This window comes from Ornithorhynchus anatinus, chromosome 11, assembly GCF_004115215.2.
Source record: "Ornithorhynchus anatinus isolate Pmale09 chromosome 11, mOrnAna1.pri.v4, whole genome shotgun sequence".
Taxonomy (NCBI): Eukaryota; Metazoa; Chordata; class Mammalia; order Monotremata; family Ornithorhynchidae; genus Ornithorhynchus; species Ornithorhynchus anatinus.
In genome coordinates, this window is record NC_041738.1 from 49,429,760 (window position 1) to 49,454,695 (window position 24,936).

Here is a 24,936-nt window from a genome sequence, read left to right on the forward strand (position 1 = left end):
AGGCGCAGAGAAGTGAAGTGACTTGCCCACAGTCACACAGCTGACAAGTGGCCTAGGCGGGAGTGGGGAAAGAGAACAAGGCAATTAGTCACCATTTTAGAGATGAGGAAACTGAGGCCCAGAGAAATGAAGTGACTTGCCCAAGATCACTTAGTAAATCGTGGACTGAATGTGTGAACAGTAAAGTGTTCTTGACCCTTCTACTGAGTTTATTCAACCTCTTTGGATAATCACCTTAGTAGGGAGTTGTGTTGCATAAGGAGAGACTATATAATAGGCCTATCAAAAGAAGACATGAACGTTCTTATCACCTGTCAGCTCTTTTTTCTACAAAAGCAACCCTGAGCTAAAGCCTTTGGAAACTGCAACAGTGTGGTCAGTAAGAGTTAATGGCCAAGTCACACTCCATCAATCCAAACCGCTCTGGAGTTTCCAAAGCCGAAATAAAACTATTATTAGATTTAGGAATATGGAGATCCATCTCCCACACGATTTTCATCCAAATCTAATTGGCAGCCTTCAGCACTGTCAGAATTACATTATGGGAGCTGGGAAAGTTTTTAAACATTTCCAAAATGTTTCATACCCAGCCCGAACAAATCTGTCGACTTCCCAGGGGAGAAGAGCGATCATTCTGGGGAGAGGTCTGGCACACCGAAGGAATGACTCACACCCCCACACTCAAAGACTTGGCCTATTACAACGAGCCATCAGAGCCAGCTCTCCCAAAGGAAAATAAAATGTCTCCCACTAAAGGTCCAAACTGCCCAGGGAAATGCCGCCCTGAAATCACGTAGCGTGGTGTGTCGTTCTCTCCTGTTGTCTCTGAAGTGAGTAGCGTTGGGACCTATTAGTCAGAGGGTAGAAGCTTGACACCTAGTGGTTGTATCTAACGGCTACAATGTGTGCTGCGATTAGAAGAGAAAACCTTTCAAAAACTAAAAGTAAAAGAGGGAATAGGAATGAGACAGTGGGGGAAGGTGTTCAGAGCTCTTCTTCATGTAAAATTTCACCACTTCCTGGCTAATTCTTAGCCAAGATATCAGTGTCTTCCGATGCAGAACCAGGATTTCTGTTTCTCTTTAGGATTCAAAAGAATATTTGTTAGTTGCAGCGTGGGTGGGGTTTTGTTCTGTTGCTGAGATCCAAATGGCCAAGGATCCTCCACAGATTTTATTTTCCAACCACTCTCCCAGGCTATAAGAACCTCACTATTTAAATGGTAGAGAAACAGGAAGAAAATATGCCTTAAGTAGCCTAATATTAATAATAATGATGTTGGTATTTGTTAAGCGCTTACTATGTGCAGAGCACTGTTCTAAGCGCTGGGGTAGACACAGGGGAATCAGGTTGTCCCACGTGGGGCTCACAGTCTTAGTCCCCATTTTACAGATGAGGTAACTGAGACACAGAGAAGTTAAGTGACTTGCCCACAGTCACATAGCTGACAAGTGGCAGAGGCGGGATTTGAACCCATGAACTCTGACTCCCAAGCCCGTGCTCTTTCCACTGAGCCAGGCTGCCTAAACTTTTGGCCCTATCTGGGAGAAGATATTTTCCTGGCAGAGGAGGAACTACCACTGGGGCAGCCTAAGTAACTGCCCCAGGGCTCCAAGGAGTTGAGGAGCTCCCAATATATATCACGGGAGGCTCACCCACAATATTTTGAGGGTCTTGCTCCCTCCAAATGATTGTGCTTGGCTCCTACCAAAAAGAATGTGTCCAATAGCTTCTAAAGTAGAAGGAGCGTGGCACAGTGGAAAGAACCCGGGCTTGGGAGTCAGAGGTCATGGGTTCTAATCTCAGCACCATCAATTGTCAGCTGTTTCTCTAAGCAAGTCACTTAACTTCTCTGAGCCTCAGTTACCTCAACTGTAAAATGGGGATTAAGACTGTGAGCCCCACCTGGGACAACCTGATTAACCTTGTATTTGCCCCAGCACTTAGAACAGTACTTGGCACATAGTAAGTGTTTAACAAATACCATCATCATTATTATTATTATTATTATTGTTAAAGGAGTCCTATTTTCTGGATGGGGATCTTGGAGTTTGTCCATTGGGATTTGAGGTAGCTCTTGGTGCATATAAATCAATCATATTTACTGAGCACTTGCTGTGGGCAGAGCATTGTACTAGGTGCTCGGGAGAGTACAGTAAGACAGAGTTGGTAGTTGCTCTTCCTCTGGGACTAAAACTTCCAGGAGTACCTGGGCCCTGAGCCACCCCACGCTTCTCTGTTCATTCACTGATGTCGGGAAGTTACAGGGAGGGCCAACGTGGAATCTGTCCCAGGCCCCAGGTGGAACTGGTTCGGCTCCAGTTCCCCAAATTCTCATTTGAAAAATCTCAAATTCCCTGGAATAAATGGAAGACCTAAGGTCTCCTGCACCCCACTGCAGTGAATCCTTAAGCAAGAATCAAGAAAGCATCACGGGGTGAGCTTCCGTATAGCACCCATCTAGCAAGATTAACCACCTATTTACCATCTGTCTCCCAAACCAGATGAATGGAATTCTAATCAATCAAGCAATCAATCAATGATATTTACTAGGCACATACTCTGTGCAGAACACTGCACCAAGTGTTTGGGAGAGTGTAATACAGTAGAGTTGGAAGACACAGTCCCTCCCGTCAAGGAGTTTACGGTCTAGCGGAATAACGCCATCAGTCAGGAGAAGAAACAATAAAAAGAGCAGTCAATCCTTCTTTAACCAAACTATTTTCAGCTTGCTGCAGACTACAACAAACTCAGCACATCGCCAGCTCAAATGAGGAAGAGAATGCACCACAAAATCAAATTATTTACTTGTCATTCTTCACAGCTGTGGAAGAGTCTCCTGGGATAGACCCCAAATACTAATAATAACAATTGTGGTATTTGATAAGTGCCAGGTATTTGTGGTATTTGCTATTTGCCAGGCACTGAACTAAGAGCTGGAGTAGATAGAAGCTAATCAAATTGGGCAAGCCCGTGTCCCACACAGGACATAAAGTCTAAATCTCCTTTTTAAGGTTGAGGTAGCTGAGGCACAGAGAAGTGACTAGCTCTAGGTCACACAGCAGACAAGTGACAGAGCTGGGATTTGAATCCAGATCCTCTGACTCCCAGCCCAGGGCTCTTTCCACTAGGTCAAGCTGCTTCTCACTTCACTTACACTAACATTCCAGCAATGTAAAACGATACAAGTCACAAATAGATACTGTAAAGCTGAGGCACAATTTCTCATGAGTGGTCGAGTCTTCGTAAGCAAAGCTAAATTGGCCAGGAGATCACTCTGGGCTATGATTGGCAGATAGCCCAAAGTGTTCTGCTTGATTGTCTAACTCCACAGGTGGACACGTGACGCCAGCAGAAGTGTCCTTCTATTTGATTCACACGGGGGATGTTGGGGAATCAATCAGTAGTAGAATTAATTGAGTACTTACTCTGTGGAAAGCACTGTAATAAGACACCGGAGGATATAAAAGAGTTTGGAGTCATGAACCCCGGCCTCAAAGAGCTATAGTCTAAATAGACATGATCCCTGCCCTCAAGAAATTTAGTCTAGGGTCATAAAAGAGGAAAAAGGGGAAAATGGATATGTAAAGGAGGTAATGGTCGATGACGCTAAACTCCACTGAACCTAAGGAGTGGGTACCAAATGTTTACTTCTTAAGGTAAGTTCACAAATGGAAACATATGGGAAAGTGCACCACAGTATCTAATAATTATTAATTATGGTATTTGTTAGGTGCTTACTAGGTGCCAAGCACTCTTCTAAGCACTCAAATCTTCTAATTGGATAGAACCAAACTATTGAGTAAGTAGTGAGGGGAAATACCATTTAACAACCCTCTCATCAATCTTCATTTGTAAGTAGTTATGGTGTACATGACAACTACTGTGAGCTTAAGTGCTTCCCTCTATCCCTCTCCGGTATACTCTGTTCCAACCAAGCCTGGAGTGGTAGAAGAAACAAGAGGGAAGAGAGAAGGGAGGAGGGAAAGAGGGATTTAGAAGAAAGACAAAAGGAAAGTGTGAGGGAGAGAGAAGAAGAACATCAGAACCAAGATGAATTTACTTAATATTGATTTTAGCACTTTGTGGACTCATTGCTGGTAAAAATGTAATTACTTTTGACTTTTTTCCTTAATGATCTGGACTTGGACTGTGAATCTCCATATGAAAACTCCAACACATCAGTGACTGCCTCAGATGCAATTTGCAAATTCCACCCCACCTTGAAAATGTTCAATTATTTTACTTTGCTCCAAGAAAATGGTAGAGTCACCTAGGTTTGGTTAAGTATCATCTCCATCACTCTCTTCTAAAGATTTGAAATCATCTTGGAATGAACCTTTCATTCAGGTTCTCCCTGGTGCTTGTAATACCTCCCAGTGAAAGCTGGAAGTGGTTTTAACTTTTTCAGGATACTGATCTGGAAGTTGTCTCTTCATTTTGGGCATCATACAGCTTCAGTGCCTTACTCACTCTACCTCGATCTTGTCTATCTTCCTGCTGACTTCTTGCCTGCTTCCTTCCTCTGGCCCAAAAGTCCCTCCCCTGCTTTTATGACAGACCACCACTCTCCCCGCCTTCAAAGCCTTAATAGAATTGCTTCTCCTCCAAAAGTTCTTCCCCATCTAAGCCCCTATTTCACCTACTCTCTCTCCCTTCTGCATCAACTTTGCAAGTGGATCTGTACTCTAAGCACTTGATATTTGACCCACCTTCAACACCACAGCACTTCTGTTCATATCTGTAATTTACTTTAATTGCTGTCTCCCCCTCTAGACTGTAAGATCCTTGTGGGAAGGGACTATTTACTCTTCCAAACATTAAACGCACTGTTCTGTACACAGTAAGTGCTCAGTAAGTACCATGGACTCATCGATTGAAAGATAACTGGGATGGGGGGAACACAATTAAAATTATTTTAAATACTCTTCCTGTTAGAATAAGGCAGATTTAGGAGATCAGTTAAGTAGCCTAATGAGCACTCTGACAGGTAAATAGGCCCCTTACATCCGAGTACCAAAATACTGAAATTCAGCACAAACTTGAAAAACATCTTACCCTCCCTGGAAAATCGAAGAATGCTTGAACTGCCGAACCTCCTTTATCTAGAGGGATTAGATGCTGCTAAACATGCTCTTAAACCTTTCTTAGCTCCCATTTCCCAGCTTTTCTGAACTAGGGTCAAATGGCCAGAATGCTGGAAGGATTGTAAGGAGGAAGGGCTTTGGCAGTGTAATAAAATAAAAATAAATAGCCCTGTGAGACTTTCAGAATTTCCTAGTTCCAGATGGGGAAGTGGCAAGATCAGCTTTTTCCACTATGGATGAGGTCTCAAGGTGACTGGGCAGACTGGCCCACAAGCTACCGCTTCACCACTTCCTTCCCTGGGATTTCAAGCCAGTCCTTTTCCTCCTCCGTGAGCAGCAGACTCTGGTGAATTATCTTTGCTTCAGTTTCCTCATCTGTAAAATGGGAATTAACTGTCGTGCTCTATTCCCCCGAGCACTTAGTACAGCATTCCTGCACACAGTAAGTGTTCAATAAATATCATTGATTGATTTTTTTTCCTCCCCCTTGGATTGTGAGCCCCATAGGAAAAGGGATTGTGTCTGATTTGATTATTTTCTACCTACCCTAGCATTTTCAGAGTGCTTGGCACATAGTGAGATCTTAACTACTTTATGATAATTGTTGTTATTATTATTAGTGCTATCATTATTATGACACTTTGCTAATAATGGAAGCTCTGCAGACCTGGATCAGTTCAGAGATGAGTGGTCCTTAATGAGTTACTAGAGGGAGAGTAAGTGTAGTGGAAAGAAGACTTTGAGCCCATTGTTGGGCAGGGACTGTCTCTGTTGCCGACTGTACATCCTAAGTGCTTAGTACAGTGTTCTGCACATAATAAGCCCTCAATAAATACAATTGAATGAATGAAGAAGAGTTAAGGATGTTGGATTGTACATCCCTAAGCATTAGGATGGATATCATGGAAATCAGCCATCACAGGGTTCTATTTTCACTAACAGAGACACTGAGTTTCAGTTTTACAGTCTCTGGACTGTAAGCTCCTTGTGGGTGGGGAATGTGTCTAATTTAATAATAATATCTGTGGTATTTGTTAAGCATTTATTATGAGCAAAGCACTCTACTAAGCACAGATGTAGACACAAGATAATCAGGTTCCACATGGGGCTCATAGTCTAAGTAAGAGGGAGAGCAGGTAATGAATCCTTGTCTTGCAGATGAGGGAACTGAGGCACAGAAAAGTAAAGTGACTGGCCCCAGGTCACAAAGCAGATGAGTGGAGGAGCTGGCATTAGAACCTAGATCCCCTGACTCTCAGGCCTATGTTCTTTCCACTAGGCCTTGCTGCTTCTCAAAGTTGCTGTCTAATAACTCTGTTAAATTGTACTCTCCTCTGGACTGTGAGCTCCTTGTGGGAAGAGACCTTGTCTCCTACCTCTGTTATAGTATACTCTCCCAATCTTAGTACAGAGCTCCGCACAAAATAAGTACTCATTAAATACAATGGATTGATTGACTAGGTTGAGGGGAACATTGCTCTGACTCAGGCCTAGGATGTCTTCTTCCATCACCAATCAGAAAATGGCTGAAGTCCATGAAATATACTGTGTTTCCAGGATATTCTCCCTACCTCCTACTTGAGAAGACTGCAGTTTCATTTTTCCAAGTCATCTATTTGCAATGGGAAATTCTACGTCACTGACACACACTTGTTGTTCAGAGTCTTTCACCTGCACTCTTATTCACATCACAAAAAAATAATTGGCAGTCAACAGGCCAATTGTTTGCTATTCTAATTTAGTGGTCTCAATAGAGAAGCAGTGTGCTCTAGTGGAGAGAGCATGGCCCTGGAAGTCAGAAAGACCTGGGTTCTAATCCCTTCTCTGCCACTTGTCTGCTGTGTGATCCTGGGTAAGTCACTTCAGTTAGCTGTGCCTCAGTTACCTCCTCTATAAAATGGGATTAAGACTGTGCACTCCATGTGGAACAGGGCCTGTGTCCAACCTGACAAACTTGTATCCATCCCATAGCTTAGAACAGTGACTGGAACATAGTAAGTGCTTAAGAAATACCATTAAAAATATTATGATCCTTCCTAATAATGATAACAATATTACTATTATTATCTTCAGGCCAAACACCCACTGATCTGGCCGAGCCCAGGGCTCACCTCTTCTCTCCCTCCCCTTTCCACCAGCCCCACTGCACTTGTGTACATATCCATAATTTATTTAAATTGAGGTCTGTCTCTTCCTCTAGACTGAAAGCTCACTCTGGGCAGGGAATGTATCTGTTATATTATTATGTTGTAATTTTAATAATAATTGCAGTATTTGTTTAGAGTGTACTCTGTGCCAAGCACTGTTCTAAGCACTGGGATAGGTAATAATGATAATTATGGTATTTGTTAAGCGCTTACTATATGCCAAGCACTGTTCTAAGTGCTGGGGTGGATACAGGGTAATCAGGTTGCCCCACGTGGAGCTCACACTTTTATTCCCCATTTTACAGATGAGGGAACTGAGGCACAGAGAAGTTAAGTGACTTGTCTAAGCTCACACAGATGCTAAGTAGCAGAGCTAGGCTTAGAACCCACGTCCTCTGACTCCCAAGCCCATGCTCTTTCTACTAAGTCATGCTGCTTCAAGATACGAGGTAATCATTGTACCCTCCCAAGTGCTTAGTACAGTGGTCTGCAGATAGTAAGTGCTCAATAAATAAAATCGATCAATTGATTGACTGCTCTGGAGATCTAAAAGTATTTCGTCCATTCCCTGAGCATTGCTTTTTAATATTCAATAGTTGCCTTTGCTAGATAAGACCCATCAAGCCCCAGACTGGGCATGTAGTTCTCATCTAGAAAGTCCTCCCACTTCCCCACTTCAGGAGCAGGTCACTTTGACCATCTCCAATTCCCAACCAACAAGCGAAAAGAGCCTTCCCCCCGGCGACCCCCCACCCCACCCCCTGGGGAACCAGGAGAAAAAAGCACTGAGAATACTACACTATCAGGACCCAACAGCACTTTATTTTAAATGGAATCTGATTAATCAGGAGACAGCAGAGAATTGACTCTCTGACAGGTGTATTGACACTTTCTGAATGCAGGAAGAGATAGGGCTGTTATCTAAGTGCCTTTTTTCTTTGAAACATTTTTTTCTCACGCTACGCTATCAAATTCACACACCGTACAAGCTACATTGTGCCAAACATTCATGTTAATTTTGATGTCCTTCCAACACTCTGATATCAACTTGAGTGCAATGACAATTAGAATGTCAGGGTTGTTTTTTGTTTTTTTTTGCTTTTCAACCGCATTCTAATTTTAAAATCAAATTCCAGAGCATCATCGGATGTGCTATTCATGTTCATCACAGATATGATTAAATCCCATACCAGAGATAAATTACCTTAACATGCCTTGTAATAAGAAGGCATCGTATCATTGTTTGTCAGTTACAATAAACACAAAAGTTATCCCTGTAGCCATATCTTAATGTCAAGGGGGGGGTCCCCAGGAAAGTGGTTTATTGTTGATCTGGTCCACTGCATCCCACCGGTGTTTCATCCACATTTCATTAGTTATCCTCAGATTGACTCTTGGATCCCTTCGCTTAGATGACAATACACACCGCACAACCTTCATTAACCATCATGAGAAAATCACACTAAGAGGTAACAAGGTAACTCAACCTGGAGACAACCTAAACAGGTTATTTAACCCAATGAAGAACCAAGAAGAAAATGATTTCCCCAAAATAGTCAGCTCCTGAGGATCCTCCTGGAGATTTTGACAATATTGTCAGGTGGAAAAGTCAAATCAGATCAACAATAAGTCACTTACCCGGATACCTCTACACCTATTGTCAGCTACAAGAAGAATAACGATGTCTTTGAACTGCATCGGAAGGAAAGGGGTTGGGGGAGAAGAGAGAGGAACGGGGAGAGAGAGACAGCAGAGAAAGACAGAGAAAGAGTGAAACAGAGAGAAACTATGAATTGGAACAAGGGAGGCCAGGAAGCATCCAGACACTTTGAGGGCTCAAGGGGCCAGAGTTATTTTGCGTGGCTGCGGCAATGAATCCAGAAGAGGAAGAAGGAGAAAGAACCAAATAAATTACAGCTCCCTAATTTGCTCTAATTAAGGACCTGTCATTTCTATGTGGCCCAACGGACAAGCTTCAGACCAATGAAAGTCCCCAGGAGATAGGGCCCTCATTATGACATGATTGCTAGGTAGTCTAAAGCCCTGGAGAGAATACAGGGAAGATATCAATATCCAGTATTAACTTTATCCTTGGGCGGAGGAAAAACCTGTGTCTATAAGGTTGTCTTTACTACACCTTTGTTAGAATTAAAACCTTTAAATCTGGTCTGAGAATTATATTTCTTAGCGGGAAAGCTGATGTAAATCTTTACATTCTTGAAGTTTTGCCTTTATCTGATGCAATTAGTCATGCCAACCGTAATGGGACGTTTGATATGGAAATGTGGCATATGAGTGTTATGTGGGCAAGAAAGGAAGGCGCTCTCAGGCATCAAAGTCCTCCTGTGGCAAGAAGAGATAAAATGCAGTCTCTCCGGCCTCACAACCGCACAGCATTGCAGACAGTCCGAGGGGGGCGCTTCAAACATCTTCTCAATAATTCAGTTCCCTTCAAGGTGCCAGGAGGTCTGCCAGCTTGGCATGTGCATTTTGTCAAAGCTCCTGGACACGGGCTGTGGGACTCCATTAACACTATGCTCACTTGAGGCTCCATGGGCCTGAAGCCATAGAGAGAACCGCCTGCCAAAAGGGCTTGGTTGGCTGAGACGAGAGCTGGAGAGAGGGAAATGCGGGGTCCCCCAACACCCAGTTGCACTGAACCCTCTGCTCTGCTGATTGAGGAGGAGCAGAGAAGCAGCACGGCCTAGTGGATAGAGCACTGGCCTGGGAGTCAGAAGGTCATGGGTTCTAATCCACCTTCTGCCACTTGCCTGCTGTGTGACCTTGGGCGAGTCACTTCACTTCTCTGAGCTTCAGTTACCTAGGAGAATTAAGACTAGGAGCCCCATGTAGGACAGGGGTTGTGCGCAACCCAATTTGCTTGCAATCCCCCCCATCTCTTAGTGCAGTATCTGGCATATAGTAATTGCTTAATACCGCAATTATTATTAGAAGCAGTGTAGCCTAGCAGAAAGAGCATGGGGTTGGATTCAAGAGACCTAGATTCTAATCCTGGATCTGTCATTTGCCTGTTGGGTGACCCTTTTTTTTTTTTAAGTGGTATTTATAAAGTGCTTACTTTGTGTCAAGCACTGTTCTAGGTGCTGAGGTAGACAAAAGTTTATCAGGTTGGACACAGTCTTTGTAGGAGGGAGAAAAGGTATTTAATTTCCATTTTAAAGCTGAAAAAACTGAGGCATAGAGAAGTTAAGTGACTTCCCCAAGGTCACACAGCAAGCAAATGGCAGAGCTGGGATTAGATCACAGGTCCTCTGATTTACAGACCTGTGTTTTTTTCACTAGGCCATGCCACTACTCGATGCATTCATTAACTTGTATTTATTGAGCACTTACTGTGTGCAGAGCACTGTACTAATCACTTTGGAGAATAAAGTACTACAATAAACAGTGACATTCCCTGCCCACAGTGAGCTTACAGTCTGGGGTGGAGGGGTGGCGGGTCGGGGGGAGGGTGACAGACATCAATCCAAATAAATAAAATTACAGATATATACATAAGAGCTGAGGGGCTGGAAAAGGGGAAGAGCATAGGGAACGAGTCAGGGTGATACAGAAGGGAGTAGGCGATGAGAAAAAGTGGAGCTTAGTCAAGGAAGGCCTCTTGGAGGAGATGTGCCTACAATAAGCTTTGAAGAAGGGGACAGTAAATGTCTATAGGATTTGAGGAAGGAAGACGTTCCAGGCCAGAGGCAGGACTTGGGCTGGGGGTCAACATCGAGAGAGGCAAGATCGAGGCACAGTGAGAAGATTAGCACTTGAGAAGCAAAGTGTGCAGGCTGGGTTGTAGCAGAAAAGTGAGGTGAGGTAAGAAGGGGCAAAGTGAAGGAATGTTTTAAAGCCGATCGTGAGGAGTTTTTTGTTTGATGCGGAGGTGGATGGGCAACCACTGGAATTTTTTGAGGAGCTGGGTGACGTCCTGAACATTTTTGTAGAAAAATGATGCAAGCAGAAGAGTGAAGTATGGACTGGAGCGGAGAGACACAGGAGGCTGGGAAGTCAGCAAGGAGGCTGATGCAGTAATCCAGGTTGGCTAGGATGAGTGACTGTATTAATGGAGTAGTAGTTTGGTTGGAGAGGAAAGTTATGTTTTGAAGGTGGGACCGATAGGATTTAGTGATGATTTGAACATGTGGGTTGAGTGAGAGAGAAGAGTCAAGGATAACACCAACGTTAGGGCTTGTGAGACAGGAAGGATGATACTCCTGTCTGCAGTGATGGGAAAGTCAGAGGGAGGCCGGGGTTTTGGTGGGAAGATAAGGCATTCTGTTTTGGACATGCATCAGTTTCCCTATCTGTAAAATGGGGATAAAATGTTCTTAAGCTGGGAACCCCGAGTGGTAGAGACTGTATCTGATCCGATTACATTTCCCCCAACACTTAATCCAAGATCTGGCACTTAATTAGCACTTAACAAATTCCACATTTTTCATTCTTATTATTAGAAACAGGGAAGTCTGGAGCCTCCAAAGAACTCATTGCTCTCCTGTTCTCTGGTTACAAGTCAGGAATCTCAGGGAAAGCCAATAGCCACAATCCTCACCTCACCCAGTTCTGGAGTGTGGAACCAGAAACCTGGGCTGGCTGATTGATGGTTCACCCCACCTGTTAATGAAGAAATGAATTTGCACAAGTGTGAGGGCCCTTAGGAGCTTCCTGGCTTGTGGTACAGGGCAGCAATATCTTCCAAAAGCAACACTACAGGGGGAAGAAATGCAGACAAGCATTTTCTCGCTTTTAGAAAAAGAGATTTGGGGTTTTCCCATGGAATCCATGCAGATCTTTGATTTGGGGGAGAAGTGATAGGCAGACTGTTTAGAAAGCTGTTTCTGCTGCTTCTGCAAGCCAGAAACTACAATAAATCTGCTGTCCAGAACACAGAGCCACAACCAGCCAAAATTCTGTACCCAGAGAAACCCAGTTAGATAGGAAATTGATAATTGAATTCTGTGCAGGTCAATTTGAAAATAGGGTTAGGGATAGGGTTGGGGAATTGATAAGATTACGGTTTACGACTGAAGGATTTCAACTCTTCAAATTAAGGACCACTTTGAAAGGACCTCTGGGAGAGGAGAGAAATAGAACAGAAGTGTTATCTCCAAAATTCAAAATGGTGGAAAGCAGGACAAGAAAAGGACTAGAACACAGGGGTTATTCCCTTCCAGACTCCCACAGGCCTGGGAATCAGAGGACCTGATTTCTGGTCCCAGCTCTGCCATTTAGCTGCTGAGTGACTTTGGACCAATCACTTAACTGCTCTGTGCTTCAGTTTCCACACCTGTAAAATGGGGAGTCAATACCTGTTCATCCTCCCATAGCCTGTCAGCCTCAAGTTAGGCAGGGACTGTGTCCAGCGTTATTATCTTGTATCTTCCCCAGTGTCAGTTCAGTCATTGGTACATAGTAAGGACTTAACTATTATTATTTTATTATTATTCCAGAGGTTAAAAACTGTGAAATGTTGAGCAGTGAAATACCTAGAAGTCCCACCCTGCCAAACAACTGGCCTCAAGGCACCCTTGCAGAAGCACTGTATTTGGGAGAGGGGGAGGAATTGGGGTTAGTGAGACATAGGATCTTATCACATTCTCTGAGGAGAATAAAAATATCCAGGAGCCAAGATCACGTCTGCCTTCTGATTATCCATATTATGACAAGGGCTGGAAAGGTCTGGGCTGGCTAGCAATTTACCAAAGCAAAGCTGTTCTAAAATTCCAAGCCTGTACTTTCATCTCCATTCCCAAGTAATTGAAACTGCAGAGACTTTCCAGAATTATCCGTGTGAGTCGCAAGTGGCATTGAGGAGATGTTCAGTGTGTGAAACAGTCATGACTATTAGACCCCAGCTGCAAATGGACACACTGGCGGTGGTTGGGCATCATTAGATCACACTCTCAGGTTCGATGATTGTTACCTCCTTGTTTTTCCCTAGAATGTGTCTTTGCCGCCCAACAGCCGTGGCTTTTGGATGAAATACAACCTTAATTGAGGGGCTAAGACTGTGACCACCAAGAGACAGTAGCAGCCAATGGACCTGTCTGGCAGGCAGAAATCAGGATAAAAGGAGCTGTTCTTGAGTGGAGGCTGGGAGGAGACAGTGACTTCTTCAGACAGACTCAAAAGTGGTGTCGAGAACTGCAAAAAAGCAGAGGTAGCAGCACAGCAAAGGAAGGTCTCGTGGAGGTATGACATGACATGACAAGGTTTCCCTTATGGATGTTCCACGTGGAAGAACCAATTAGTTTTAAATAGTCTTTTCAGCCTATTGATAGTGTCATCTTTGACCTCAAAGGCCAGCGATTGTGTGCTGTCCCTCGTTCTCTCAAGATTCTCTTGCCACTAGAAGTTGCCTTGCTCAGTAGATTCCAGGGACACCTTTGGGGATTTCCCAGTAAAAAGAGCCAAGAAAACGCCTTTTCAGTTTCAAATGAGTCCATGGACAAACAGGTCTATGTCACTGTAAAAAAACAAAACTAAAAATGATAGGAAGTGTGAAGACTGAAGAGGGTCTGGAGCAGGCTCCTGCTTGAAAGTAGCCAAGAGAATGCTGGTTGATTTAAAAAAAAGTAAGATCCACCTGTGATTAACTATTCTATTACCTTAGAGTAGCGCTGCTCCAGGCTGTGCGTAAAGTCCAAGATGGATCTGCAAACAATGTGGTCTAATGGAAATAGCATGAGCTTGGGAGGCAGAGAACCTGAGTTCTAATCCTGACTCTGCCATTTGTCTTCTGCTTGACCTAAGGCAAGTCACTTTACATTTCTCTACCTCTTTATCTCGTATGCAAAATGGAGATTGAGACTGTGAGCCCCAAGTGGGACATGGACTGTGTCCAAACTATGTCTACACTTAATAATACCATTAAAAAAATGTGTTTAAATAGTCTTCACCAGACTCTGGTCATCTTATACTTGCTGAATCTAGGTAAAAAAAGGTTGAGCTCATTCTTTAATTTGTGTCCTGTTTTGAGGAAGATGAAAGCGAGGTGGTTAAGTGCTAGAGGGGCTGTGGGAGTAACCAAGTGCCTTGGAGACGTGAAAATGTTGAAGTGGCCATTAGGATGAGGCCATGAGAAGAGGGGTGAATGAGGAAGACTCTTCAATCCTCTGCACTCATAGAGTGCCTACGGGAGGCAGGGAGAAGAAAAGGTGGTGAGAGAGCCAAACTACTTCCATTTATTTAACCCCTCTCTCCACAGATGAGGCCACAGTCCAAGACCGGCTCCCCCATGTGGTTTGTCACTCCAAACCATGATGGGGGTGGGATTGAGGGTCCCCATCCCTCATCAACTTGAACTGATATCTTCAGGCCATCATCACGTGCCTAGAGCTTTCAGAGGCCCAAACTCTGTTGGCCCTAATAAGACAATTGCCTGACCCGGGGGAATCAGAGCTGTCAAATGTAAAAAAAAATATTTCATTGCTGTTGCGTGCTCCGGTAGAAAACTAAAAGATTTAAAAGATTTGCCTGAACCAACCTTTTTCTGAAGGGTCTAAGCAAGTTCCCAAGGCCTATGCCCTTGTCCCTCTGCTACTCTATCAGTTCTTTATGGTCCCCATCCTCTCCCCAGCAGAGTCAAGGCAGAAACCTCACCTCAGTAATGAGCCTGATGAAGAAGGTTCCTGATGAAGAGAGGCCACAGAAGCCCCAGATGTGGTTCTCTGTCCATGAGACTGAAGCAGTATTTCCTAGTGCAAAAAGCACAGGCCTAGGAGTCAGAGGATCTGGATTCTAACCCCACCTCTGTCACTCGTCTGCTGTGTGACCCTGGGTAAATCACTTAACTACTCTGGGCTTCGGTTACCTCATCTGTAAAATGGAGACTAAGCCTGGGAGTCCCGTGGGGGACACGGACTGTGTCCAACCTGTTGAGCTTGTATCTACCCCAGTACTTCGTAGAGTGCCTGGCACATAGTTAAGCACATGCAAATAACATAATAATAATTAAAAGATAGGGTTTGGTAACGGAGGAAGAGATCTAAACATCTCACACAGGAGAGAGCCTTAGCCTTCTCCTCTGACTCAAACATTCATAGATTGTGACCCCCTTCAGAGACAGAGTCCATGTCTTATTCTCACTTGTATATTTGCTCCCAGTACTTAGTACAGTGCTCTTCACACAGTAAGTGCTTAATAAATATTATTACTATGAGATGGTCAGGATTTCCCTTGAACTTTCCCCAGAGTTTTTAATAGATGGCATGTTTTTCATTTCTTGTGCTGGCACACTTCTACAGCCCCGCCGTAGTTCCCTTAACAGCTGTTAGCATTCCACTCCAGATGTAGCTGTTATTCAGGGGAAGAATAAATAATTTTTGCATCTAGATTCTGTAGATTCTTTACAACGCGCTCTCGACCCCTCAGAAAGGGAAGTGGCATGCGAAAGAATCATAGGGATCCCCTGGCAAAAAAATCACACATTAGTTGTTAAAAGCCAAATAGGGCAGCCACCGGTCAGGGAGAAACAGAAACGACCTGTGTGCCGTCTGGGGTTGCTCTAGCCTAAATCTCTATGGGTTATCGGTGTGCAGTGTGGCTAGCCTTTATGCTTTGGTAGCTGATGGAAATTTCCCTAGCAATGGCAGATAGTGCCCACAGGACTGAGTGAGTCACTCTGTTGTGCTCTTCTACAGTTCGATGCTGATGAGAGAGTTGTTCCTCTCATTAAACGAGGGTCAGGCCCTCTGCACGCAGGACATTGCTTTCCTCTTTGGCCTCGGGCACAGCCTTGCAGTGGGGCGTGTCTCACAGCCTGATTAACTAAACTGGAGCCAGATAGTTTTAGTGAGCACAGAGGTCTCTGTGGTGTAACTGAATTCTTTGGTCAGTATGTGTAAAGTCAAATGTGAGGATGGGGAAATGGGATGGGGCATGAGAGAGGAAGGCTCTGTTCTTCTCTGGGCCACTTCACTTCTCTAACTTCAATTTCTCCATCCGGAAATTGGAGATTCAATACTAGTTCTCCCTCCTACTTAGACTAAGTTTCATGTGGGATGGGGATTGCGCCCAACCTTATAATCTTGTATCTACCCCAGTGCTTAGTATGGTGCTTGGCACATAGTAAGGGCTTAATAAATGTAGTATTAGAAGTCATAATAGTAGTATTATCATGCCAGCCCCTTCTGGGCCATAAGGGAATTATCAGGCTCAAAAATTCCACCAGGGAAATGAAAAATATACATTGGGTGCCGTGAATCAGACGGAACACCTGGAGATTTATGACTCATTGCATAGCAATTGCTTATATAACGGACAACATCATCAAATTCTTGCACGGGCAGGCCTGCTCCCGTCTTCTTGGACCACTAGAGAGTCAAGTTTGTCTTCCATGCCAGGAAGGTTCCAGACTCAGGGGGTACCTCCTCACAAGTGATATGTGCCATTTTCCCAAGTCGGCCTTTGTGACCTACACCTCCAACCTCTTCTGGATGGAAAGTAGGACTGGTGGGGTAGAGTCCCTCCCTGTTATTCAGCTGAAGCGTTTGTACACAGCGTAACCTCGTTTTTGCCGAGCTGCTCAACTTGAGGGCCTTCACATACCAGTTTCAGATTTAATGTTTCTTTTTGTGCTGTGGATGGAGCCCTCTTCTGGAGAAAATTTTCTAAAAAGAACAGGCTTCAGAAAGCAAACATTTTTATGAGGAAATGACATTACACAAGAACGATAAAATATGTCAAAAAATAATCGATTCTTCATAATAGATAGTCTCTCCCATCTTTCACTAAAGAGGGTGTTAATTAAACTCCCTCAGAAATGTACTTTTCTTCAGAGGAAGCAATATTCTCAAGCATAGAATTGTCCTCTCCCCACCCCAGATGATAAACTTCAGAACAAAGACACGTATTCCACAGCGACCCTCACGCTCTTTTACATAAACTAGCTCAGGATGGCACAGATCTGTTTTGCGATTTCTATGTACTATGCTGAAATGCATCTAAGCTACTTCCCCAAGGAAATAGATTTTTCCTTCAGAGTAAAAGCAAAGTCTAAAACCTGAAAGTGTGAGATGGCATTTGGAGATCAGAGACGTTGTTTTCATTTGAAATTGAGAAATTCTTAAAGACCAGCTCATGTAATCGGCTGCATAGGTTATTAGACTTGTTGTTACTTGCAAGGAAGTGCCCAATTTCAATTCCTCATTACGTCTCTTTTTCATGCTTAGGCTACTGGTTTCAAATTGATCATTGTCCTGCTTAGGAATCTTGGAGACGATCACATAATGAAGAAGTTTTCTCAAATGTACCTATCTCCTGTCTCTCTGGCAGAAGGGACCCATCCAAAATAGTCATTTCACAACTATGTATGACAGGTTGAAATTATGAAATTATGAAATTGCCTCATTAGGGATAGAGCTTTCATGAACTGAAACACACCAAGATACAGGCGAAAGGTGAATTTTTTTCTCTAAAATAAAAGATTCAAAATCATTCGGAATAGTTTAAACCACTCCCTGTTGAACAATTCCCCAAACCACTCCCCAAAGCAGAATTCTTGAGAAATTGCTCATTCATTGTCAGAACTTGCTGCTAATCCTTTTCACCTTCTATAAATGGGGAAAGAGCATAATGTTTATAACGGAACGTCTGTCACATGGCCATCCTGATTATTTTATGGTCAGTCCGACTATTAGTCACCAGTGGCATGTGTCCTCCTTTCTGAAAACAATCTGTGCCAATCAGAGGGGAACATTCCCTAATTTTCCCCGTTCCCAGCCATTGTTGCTTCAGATGACTTTCCTCTTCCACCTCTGAGCCTCTGAGTCTATGGAAATTGATGGCTTTCTGAGTCACATGCAGTGTTATGGAAGGACCACCCCAACTGTTGTGGAAAAGAACGCATGCACATAGAAGTATCCCCAAAGCCAAGTGTCAGATTTACTTTATTACACTATTTTTCCCATTCTTCTGTCTCCTTTCCTGTTAGAGGAAGGTTTGCCCCTGAGTCAAGTGGCCCATTTTGCTTGCTTCATTGAAGGGAGTGGCTCATTCTCTTTCTTCTGGCAGAGTTAAACACTGTGTCCTTTAACCTCTTAGTGGTCAACTTAATGCCATGAAAGTGGTTTGCTTTATAGAGAGTGGTTTTATTGCAATTAGCATATCATTAGCATACCATCTAATGAACTCTGATTATGCATCAAGATACAATCACCAAATGTGGGCAATGAGGAATGGTGTTTCCTTCTCCAATCTGAACTGAACAGAATGGATCTTACTTTCCACAGCCTTAAATATTGGCGGTTGTGTTTTTTGCCTTTTTCATCTTCAACACCGATACAGAGCCAGATGATTTGCTAACTGTAGTATGTAAACCATTTGTTCAACAGGCTGTTCGTGACGATGCCATTCTGAGAGTGTGTTTGCATGTGTGTATCTTTCTCTAATGTGGTTATCAGGAAGATATACCTTCTTCTGGGCTATGAAATGTGAAGCAACTAGTTACAAATCAATCCCTACAAGGGATAAAACTTCAATCACACCGACAGTAGTCTGAAAACGGGTCTTTGCCATGGGGACAAGCAGGTGGGCAACCATTAATATACTAGTTAGATACTAGCTCTGTTTCTTCACTCTCCTGGACATGCCCGATTTTGCTCTCCAAGGAGTTGTTGGCTCTCCCATCTTCCCAACGCCACAGACGGTAAGTCCCACTTGCTGCTGGCGGCAGAGGTCATCCAGAGCCTGACAGGCCATGTCCAGTGGGTCCTTGGGAGATCAGAGACCATGTATAATTGCCACCCACCTCTCCACTCTCTCCTACTTCTTAGGACAGTGCTCTGCACGCAGTCAGAGCTTAATCAATACTATCGCCACTCTTACTGATGAGAGGTCAGGCGGAAGGGCTGATTTTGGAAGTCCCTTTTCCCTAACACTCTGGAGTTTCCATTTCCTCCCACCCACCATCGCCTCTTTAATAATAATTATGGTATTTGTTAAGCGCTTACTATGTGCAGAGCACTGTTCTAAGCGCTGGAGGAGATACAGGATACTCAGATTGTCCCACTTGGGGCTCACATTTTTTAATCCCCATTTTTGCAGATGAGGGAACTGAGGCCCAGGGAAGTGAAGTGACTTGCCCAAGGTCACACAGCAGGCAAGTGGCGAAGCCAGGATTAGAACCCATGACCTCTGACTCCCCAGCCTGGGCTCTTACAACCGAGCCACGCCTTTACACCCCCCGCCGTCCCCCAGGCCATGCTTTCTGCCATTCTGATCATTTGGCCACCCAACCTCGGTGTTCTGGGTTGTGTTTATAGGCACCGGTGTCCCAGAGTCCAGTTTTACTCCAGGCTTTGATTGTCATGCCCCAGCCCACCCAACCACCCTTTCTGGGGATGGAAAACCCCTTCCTCCAAACATACTCCTAGTAGCTGCCAATCCCCAACCGGATCTCCCTTCCCTCTGACAGCTTCCCGCTCCAGCTGTCCACATGCCGATCCACCCGGCTACTCTCCAGCAGCCCCCCAGCTCCTCATTGCTATTCGCAGCTAAAGAGTGTGGTCCCCAACCCCCTCCCCTCCCTGCTCAGGGCCCTTCCCCCTCCTACGCTGCCGGCAGTCTTCCCAACCTTCTGGGAGCCAGCTCAAAAGCTATCCCAGGGGCTCACCTAGTCGGAGCTTGTCCTGGCACCTTCTCCTGCCTGCCTACACACACTACACCCATTTCTAGCTCTCTTCTCATTCCCCGTCCCCTGCGGGCATGGAGTTCAGCTGTCCAACTACTGCCAGCCAGACCCAGAGTTCCTGTGTGGGCCAGTCAGGCGCTCATGGGGTCCCTGATGAGATGTCGGCCCTCCGGACTCTGGGGGATTTCTAAAAGCCGAGCACGCCCGCTCTGACCCCTAGCCCACACAGTGTGCTCTTCCTCTACCCAACGGCTCATTCAGAGAGCCCCAAATCTGCCCTTCCTCAGAGCCCTGGTTTTCCTCACCAAAACTTCCCCTGCTTTTCAAGGCATTTATAGTAGGCTATTTTCTCCGGCTTGTGACTGCAAACACAGACACACACACACAACACACACACACCCCTCCCTACGGATTTCTCTTACCGGTCTGACACACTCCTGCCCTCTAAGGGTTAACAGTGCTGTTTCAGCTCAAGTGGGAAAGGTATTAACTTTGATTTCCACTTAGTGCCCAGGACACCAGCCCTGCCAGCATTTCTCAGGAGTTTTACAGCCAGAAAAACAGTCGGGGCACAAAGACCGGGTGGCATCCGGCAACACCCCTCTCCCCCTACTTCCCTTCCCCCAACCCAACCCTCCTCCCCCCTCCCCACCAGCAAACACACACACACACACTCAACCCATTATGGGTCACCCCAGAGTGGTATCTAAAAGGAAGCCTGGAAGGTCTGAGTCAGGCAGAAACGAAAACAACACCTCCAACACAAAGAAGCAAAGGAAGAGGCAAGTCAGAGCTCACGGAGTTCCTCTCCTTTGACTGACGGCAACAGCGGCAAGCCTGGAGGCTGGGTGTTTGCTGCTTTCCAGCAAAGGGAATCTATTAGAGCTAATAAGGGGACCGACAACTCCTCCAGCCAGGGACGCGACTAGACTCCCCCATTCAGGCAAACGAGGTGACGCTGAAATCCTTGACAAAGCCCCCTTTCCCCCCCACCACCACATTTCGTTTCAGGAGAAACAATGACTAATTTGAGCCACCTCCGACAGACCCTTTCCCGGAGCACGATTCCTGCTAAGAGGCGAATCAAAGTTGCAGCCCTTGCTGTGTCAGAAAATATCTGTGCTGCGAGACGCTTGGGAAGATACCCCCAAACCCACCTCTCCCACCCTCACAAACACACACGAACACACACAAGACACATGTACACACAACCCCAAGAAACACAATTCGGAGCCAAACTGTGGTGAATAGAGGTTTTGTTCAAGATACTACATGGGTGGAAATCAGCTTCCAGCTGAGCTCTGACACCCTCTAACTGAAATGCAAAGCTGGGTACAATCCCTCAGAAATCATACCTGCATTACAAACAGTTTGAGACCAAAATGCACGAAAGAGAAAGGATCAAGAAAAGCAAGTCAAAAGCCCACCACAGTTCCTTACCCGGGACAGCAGAAAGGACAGAGCTAGTTGAGTTTTCTGCTGCATTTTGCCAGACTAGAAGCGACCGGAGGCTTTTTCATTCATGCACTCGACTGCACTGAGCATATTTTCCCTGTGAAACAGCCTTTGAGAAGAGACTCTGCCTTGAGAGCCAGCCAACTTCCCAAATAGATCAGCAGCATCATCACTAAAGCATTGGATAGAGTCTGATGACCAGAACCAATGGCTTTTCAAGGATGATTTCTTCATAAAGCTTCCCCATTTTGCATAGTAGATATTGGGCGAGCACCTCTCCCAAAAACCAGCACCTCCGAAAACATATATATATATATATATATATATATATATGTATATATATTGGCTTTTGATTGTTTAGTTTCAGTCTAACAAATCATGCTTATGGACTGCAATAGCAGTCTGCTTTTTCACAGGATAGCTCAGGGGAATAAAAGCTACTCGGACCACCAGGGCAAAAGATTCTCTTTATTAAAATGTTAATAAGGTCTGCTTCATTTGCAATAAATCTAAACAATGACCACTGCAGTTTTAGCAACTCCCAAATCTTGGAAGCCTACAATGTGTATTTTTTTTCCCTTTCTTACTCTGGAGCCAAAATACCGATACTATTTTGTGTTTTCCTTCCATCCCACACATCACAAAGTAGACAGATTAATTCTTGCCCGTAGAAAAAAATCCATCCAAGGGCAATAGATTTCATTAACTCCTCAGGTAATGTTTAAACAGGCTTCCTGCTCTATGAACTTGAATTTGAGACAACTTCTCAGGTCTCTGTCCTCCGGGAGAGGAGTTTCCTGTTTGGTGGAATTTAGCAGTTCAAGAGCCAAAGCCAGTTCTCTGGAAGAGTTTGAAACAACTGGAGAGTGGATTGCAGAGAGTGTTGAGTTTCCCTGGAAAGGAACAAGCTTGCTGAGGATGAATAGAAATGGCAGGATGCTTGGCTGCTGGGAGAGGCACCTGTCAACCGTTGGAATTGGTGAAAGGAAAATGAGTTTGATTGACAACCCAGGTTCCTGATGGGAAGAGGAATGCTCTGGTCCATGTTGCTGCCCCGGGTGGAACATTAGCCTCCCAAGTTGGGAATTCCTGAGGGGACTGATCCGCTTTGTGCTTCTTTCTTTCAAAGGCAGTTTGGTGTGAAGGGGAGAAATCGACCCAGCCTTTTCCCCCTTTCCCTCCTCTCACCAACACCCACCTCCATTTTTCCTTCTTCCTCTACTGTTTCTTCATCCTCCACTCTCCATTTCACCAATCTCCACCTCTTCCTTGGGAAGTGGCATGGACTAGTGGAAAGAGCATGGGCCTGGAAGTCAGAGGACCTGGGTTCAAATCCCAGCTGCACCACCAGTCCGCTGCATGATATTGGGCAAGCCACTTAATTTCTTTCTGCCTCAGTGTCCTCATTTGTAAAATGGGGATGAAATCCCACTCCCTTCTATGTAGACCACGAGAGCCCCATGAGGGACAGAGGCTGTGTTCAACCTGATTTCATGTACCCACCCCAACATTTAGAACAGTGCTTGATGCATAACAAGCACTTAGCAAATATTATTATTATTCCTTCCCTACTTCCCAAGATTGCTTTCCTTATGCTGTCTCCCCTTTTTCTTCTCCTTCAAGAACAGGCACGGACTACTTAAAAGAGCATGGGCCTGGGAGTCAGAGGATCTGGGTTCTGTTCCCAGCTCTGCCACATGCCTGCTGTGTGACCTTCTGTAAGTCGCCTAACTTCTCTGTGCCTCAGTTCCCTTATCTGCAAAATGTGATTCAACACCTCTTCTCCATCTTACCTACACCCCATGAACCTGATTATCTTGTATCTACCCCAGTGTTTAGTACAGAGCTGGCACATAACAAGCACCTAACAAAAGCCATACTTATTATTATTACTGTTCTCCTTTTCCCCTCCTTTCTTCTCCTCACCTTCTCTTCCCTCTCCCTCCTCTCTCTTCCTCTGCTCCCTCCTCCTCTTTCCTGTCTCCCTTCAGCTCCTTCTCCTTGCTCTCCACTTCTTCCATCCCTTCCCCATCTCCTCACCCCTCTACTGTTGGTGAGTGTCCAGCGAGAGGCTCTGATCAGCGAGGGCTGCCAGGATTTTCCACACACCATCTGGGGAGGAGGTAGGTGAATGGCATCTCTCTGGTCTATAGGCAACCATAACTTGTCTCTCAAGGGTTGCAGGATTTAATTTGCTTTGTCCCAGGTGAAACTTACTGACCCTGAATTCTTGCAATCTTTGAGCTTTATACCCTTGTATATATTTAAAATCTAATTTGGGCATTAGCATATCTCTCCATCCAAGAGTAGCCCAGGCATTCTGTTGAGTAACACATCATTATCGTGTTAATATGAGCAACCCAATAGACTAAGTAATATTTATCACCCTAAACAATCATTGGCTACCATTAGCAGACTATGGGTTTGATATATAGACATCTGTCTAGTTGGCTCCAACCTGACCCAAAATACTACTCCTGTTATTGAAGGCCGGAGACTTTCTAAATGGCCAGTCTCCCCCAGCCTTCCCTACCTGACCAAGTCCAATATTCGATTCACTCATGTGTATCTCGTATCTCTCCTATGCTGGCTATATGTTTAATCCAATCCAATCTCACATTTTTGTCTTCCTAGGAGGGAATGTAGAGTGAAGTCAGTTAACCTAGTACCCCCCAACCTCACTAACAGGAGTTCAGCATAGACCTTACTGGTCAGGAGAAGTTCCAAACTCCTGGTTTAGGGAAGGGGTAGTGAGGGAGCTTTCCTCCTCCCTTCAGTGTGGTGCTCCCTCGTGTCTTCCCCCAAGACAATGGGACAAAATGGGAACTACCAGCCACTACAGAGGGTCTTTGAGAAGATCCTCGCACACCAAAAATACAGGAAGTGTCTGCCCTGTTTCTGCAACCCTGGCTGGGGCCTGGGGGCTGAGAGGGTGGGCTCAGGTTTCTAGAGCTACAGCATACGCTCCCATAATTAAGCTGCTTCTCCTCCCACCACCCCTCCAGGAAAAAGATCCTATGGCTCCACAGCTTGGGATCCCCTTGCAGCCCTTCCCCAAAGTGAGGAGCCCACTGGACAAGCCCATCTCCATCAGATTAGCAGAACATCTTTAAAGCCCTCCTTAAACACAATCTCCTCCAGAAAGTTACCTAAAATTTCAGCCCTTTCCTCTTTGATTAATTCCCAACATTCTAGTCTTATCAGATCAAGACCCATCCTTACCACCTTAGGATTTCAATCCTATCCTCTGCCCACACATCAATTTTTTCTTTGCCTAGATACTTGTTAGTACATTCAATTATATTTTCAGCTACTTCATCTGGGCTCAGTGGCAAGAACCCGGGCTTCAGAGGCAGAGGTCAAGGGTTCAAATCTCGGCCACTTGTCAGCTGTGTGACTGTGGGCAAGTCACTTAACTTCTCTGTGCCTCAGTTTCCTCATCTATCAGATGGGGATTAACTACCTGTTCACCTCTTACTCAGACTGTGAGTCCCATGTGGGACAGGGACTGTGTGAAACATGCTTATCTTGTATGTACCTCAGTATTCAGTACAGGGCTTGGTACATGGTAAGTGCTTAAAAAATACCACAGTTATTGTTATTATTA

At 44.8% G+C, this 24,936-nt stretch overlaps 1 protein-coding gene across 2 annotated transcripts in view; it reads right to left on the reverse strand.

Annotated features, from left to right (window-relative positions):
* Positions 1-21,476, reverse strand: part of CDH13 (cadherin 13) — a 901,878-nt gene extending 880,402 nt beyond the window's left edge. The window contains exon 1 of one of the 2 annotated variants that reach the window (XM_029074853.2): positions 21,315-21,473. In XM_029074853.2, coding sequence (XP_028930686.1) covers positions 21,315-21,359 — 45 coding nt within the window. In that variant the 5' untranslated portion in view covers positions 21,360-21,473. Of the gene's footprint in view, positions 1-21,314 lie in introns of both variants that reach the window. The other variant, XM_029074855.2, reaches the window with a different exon arrangement.
* Positions 21,477-24,936: the final 3,460 nt, after the last annotated feature.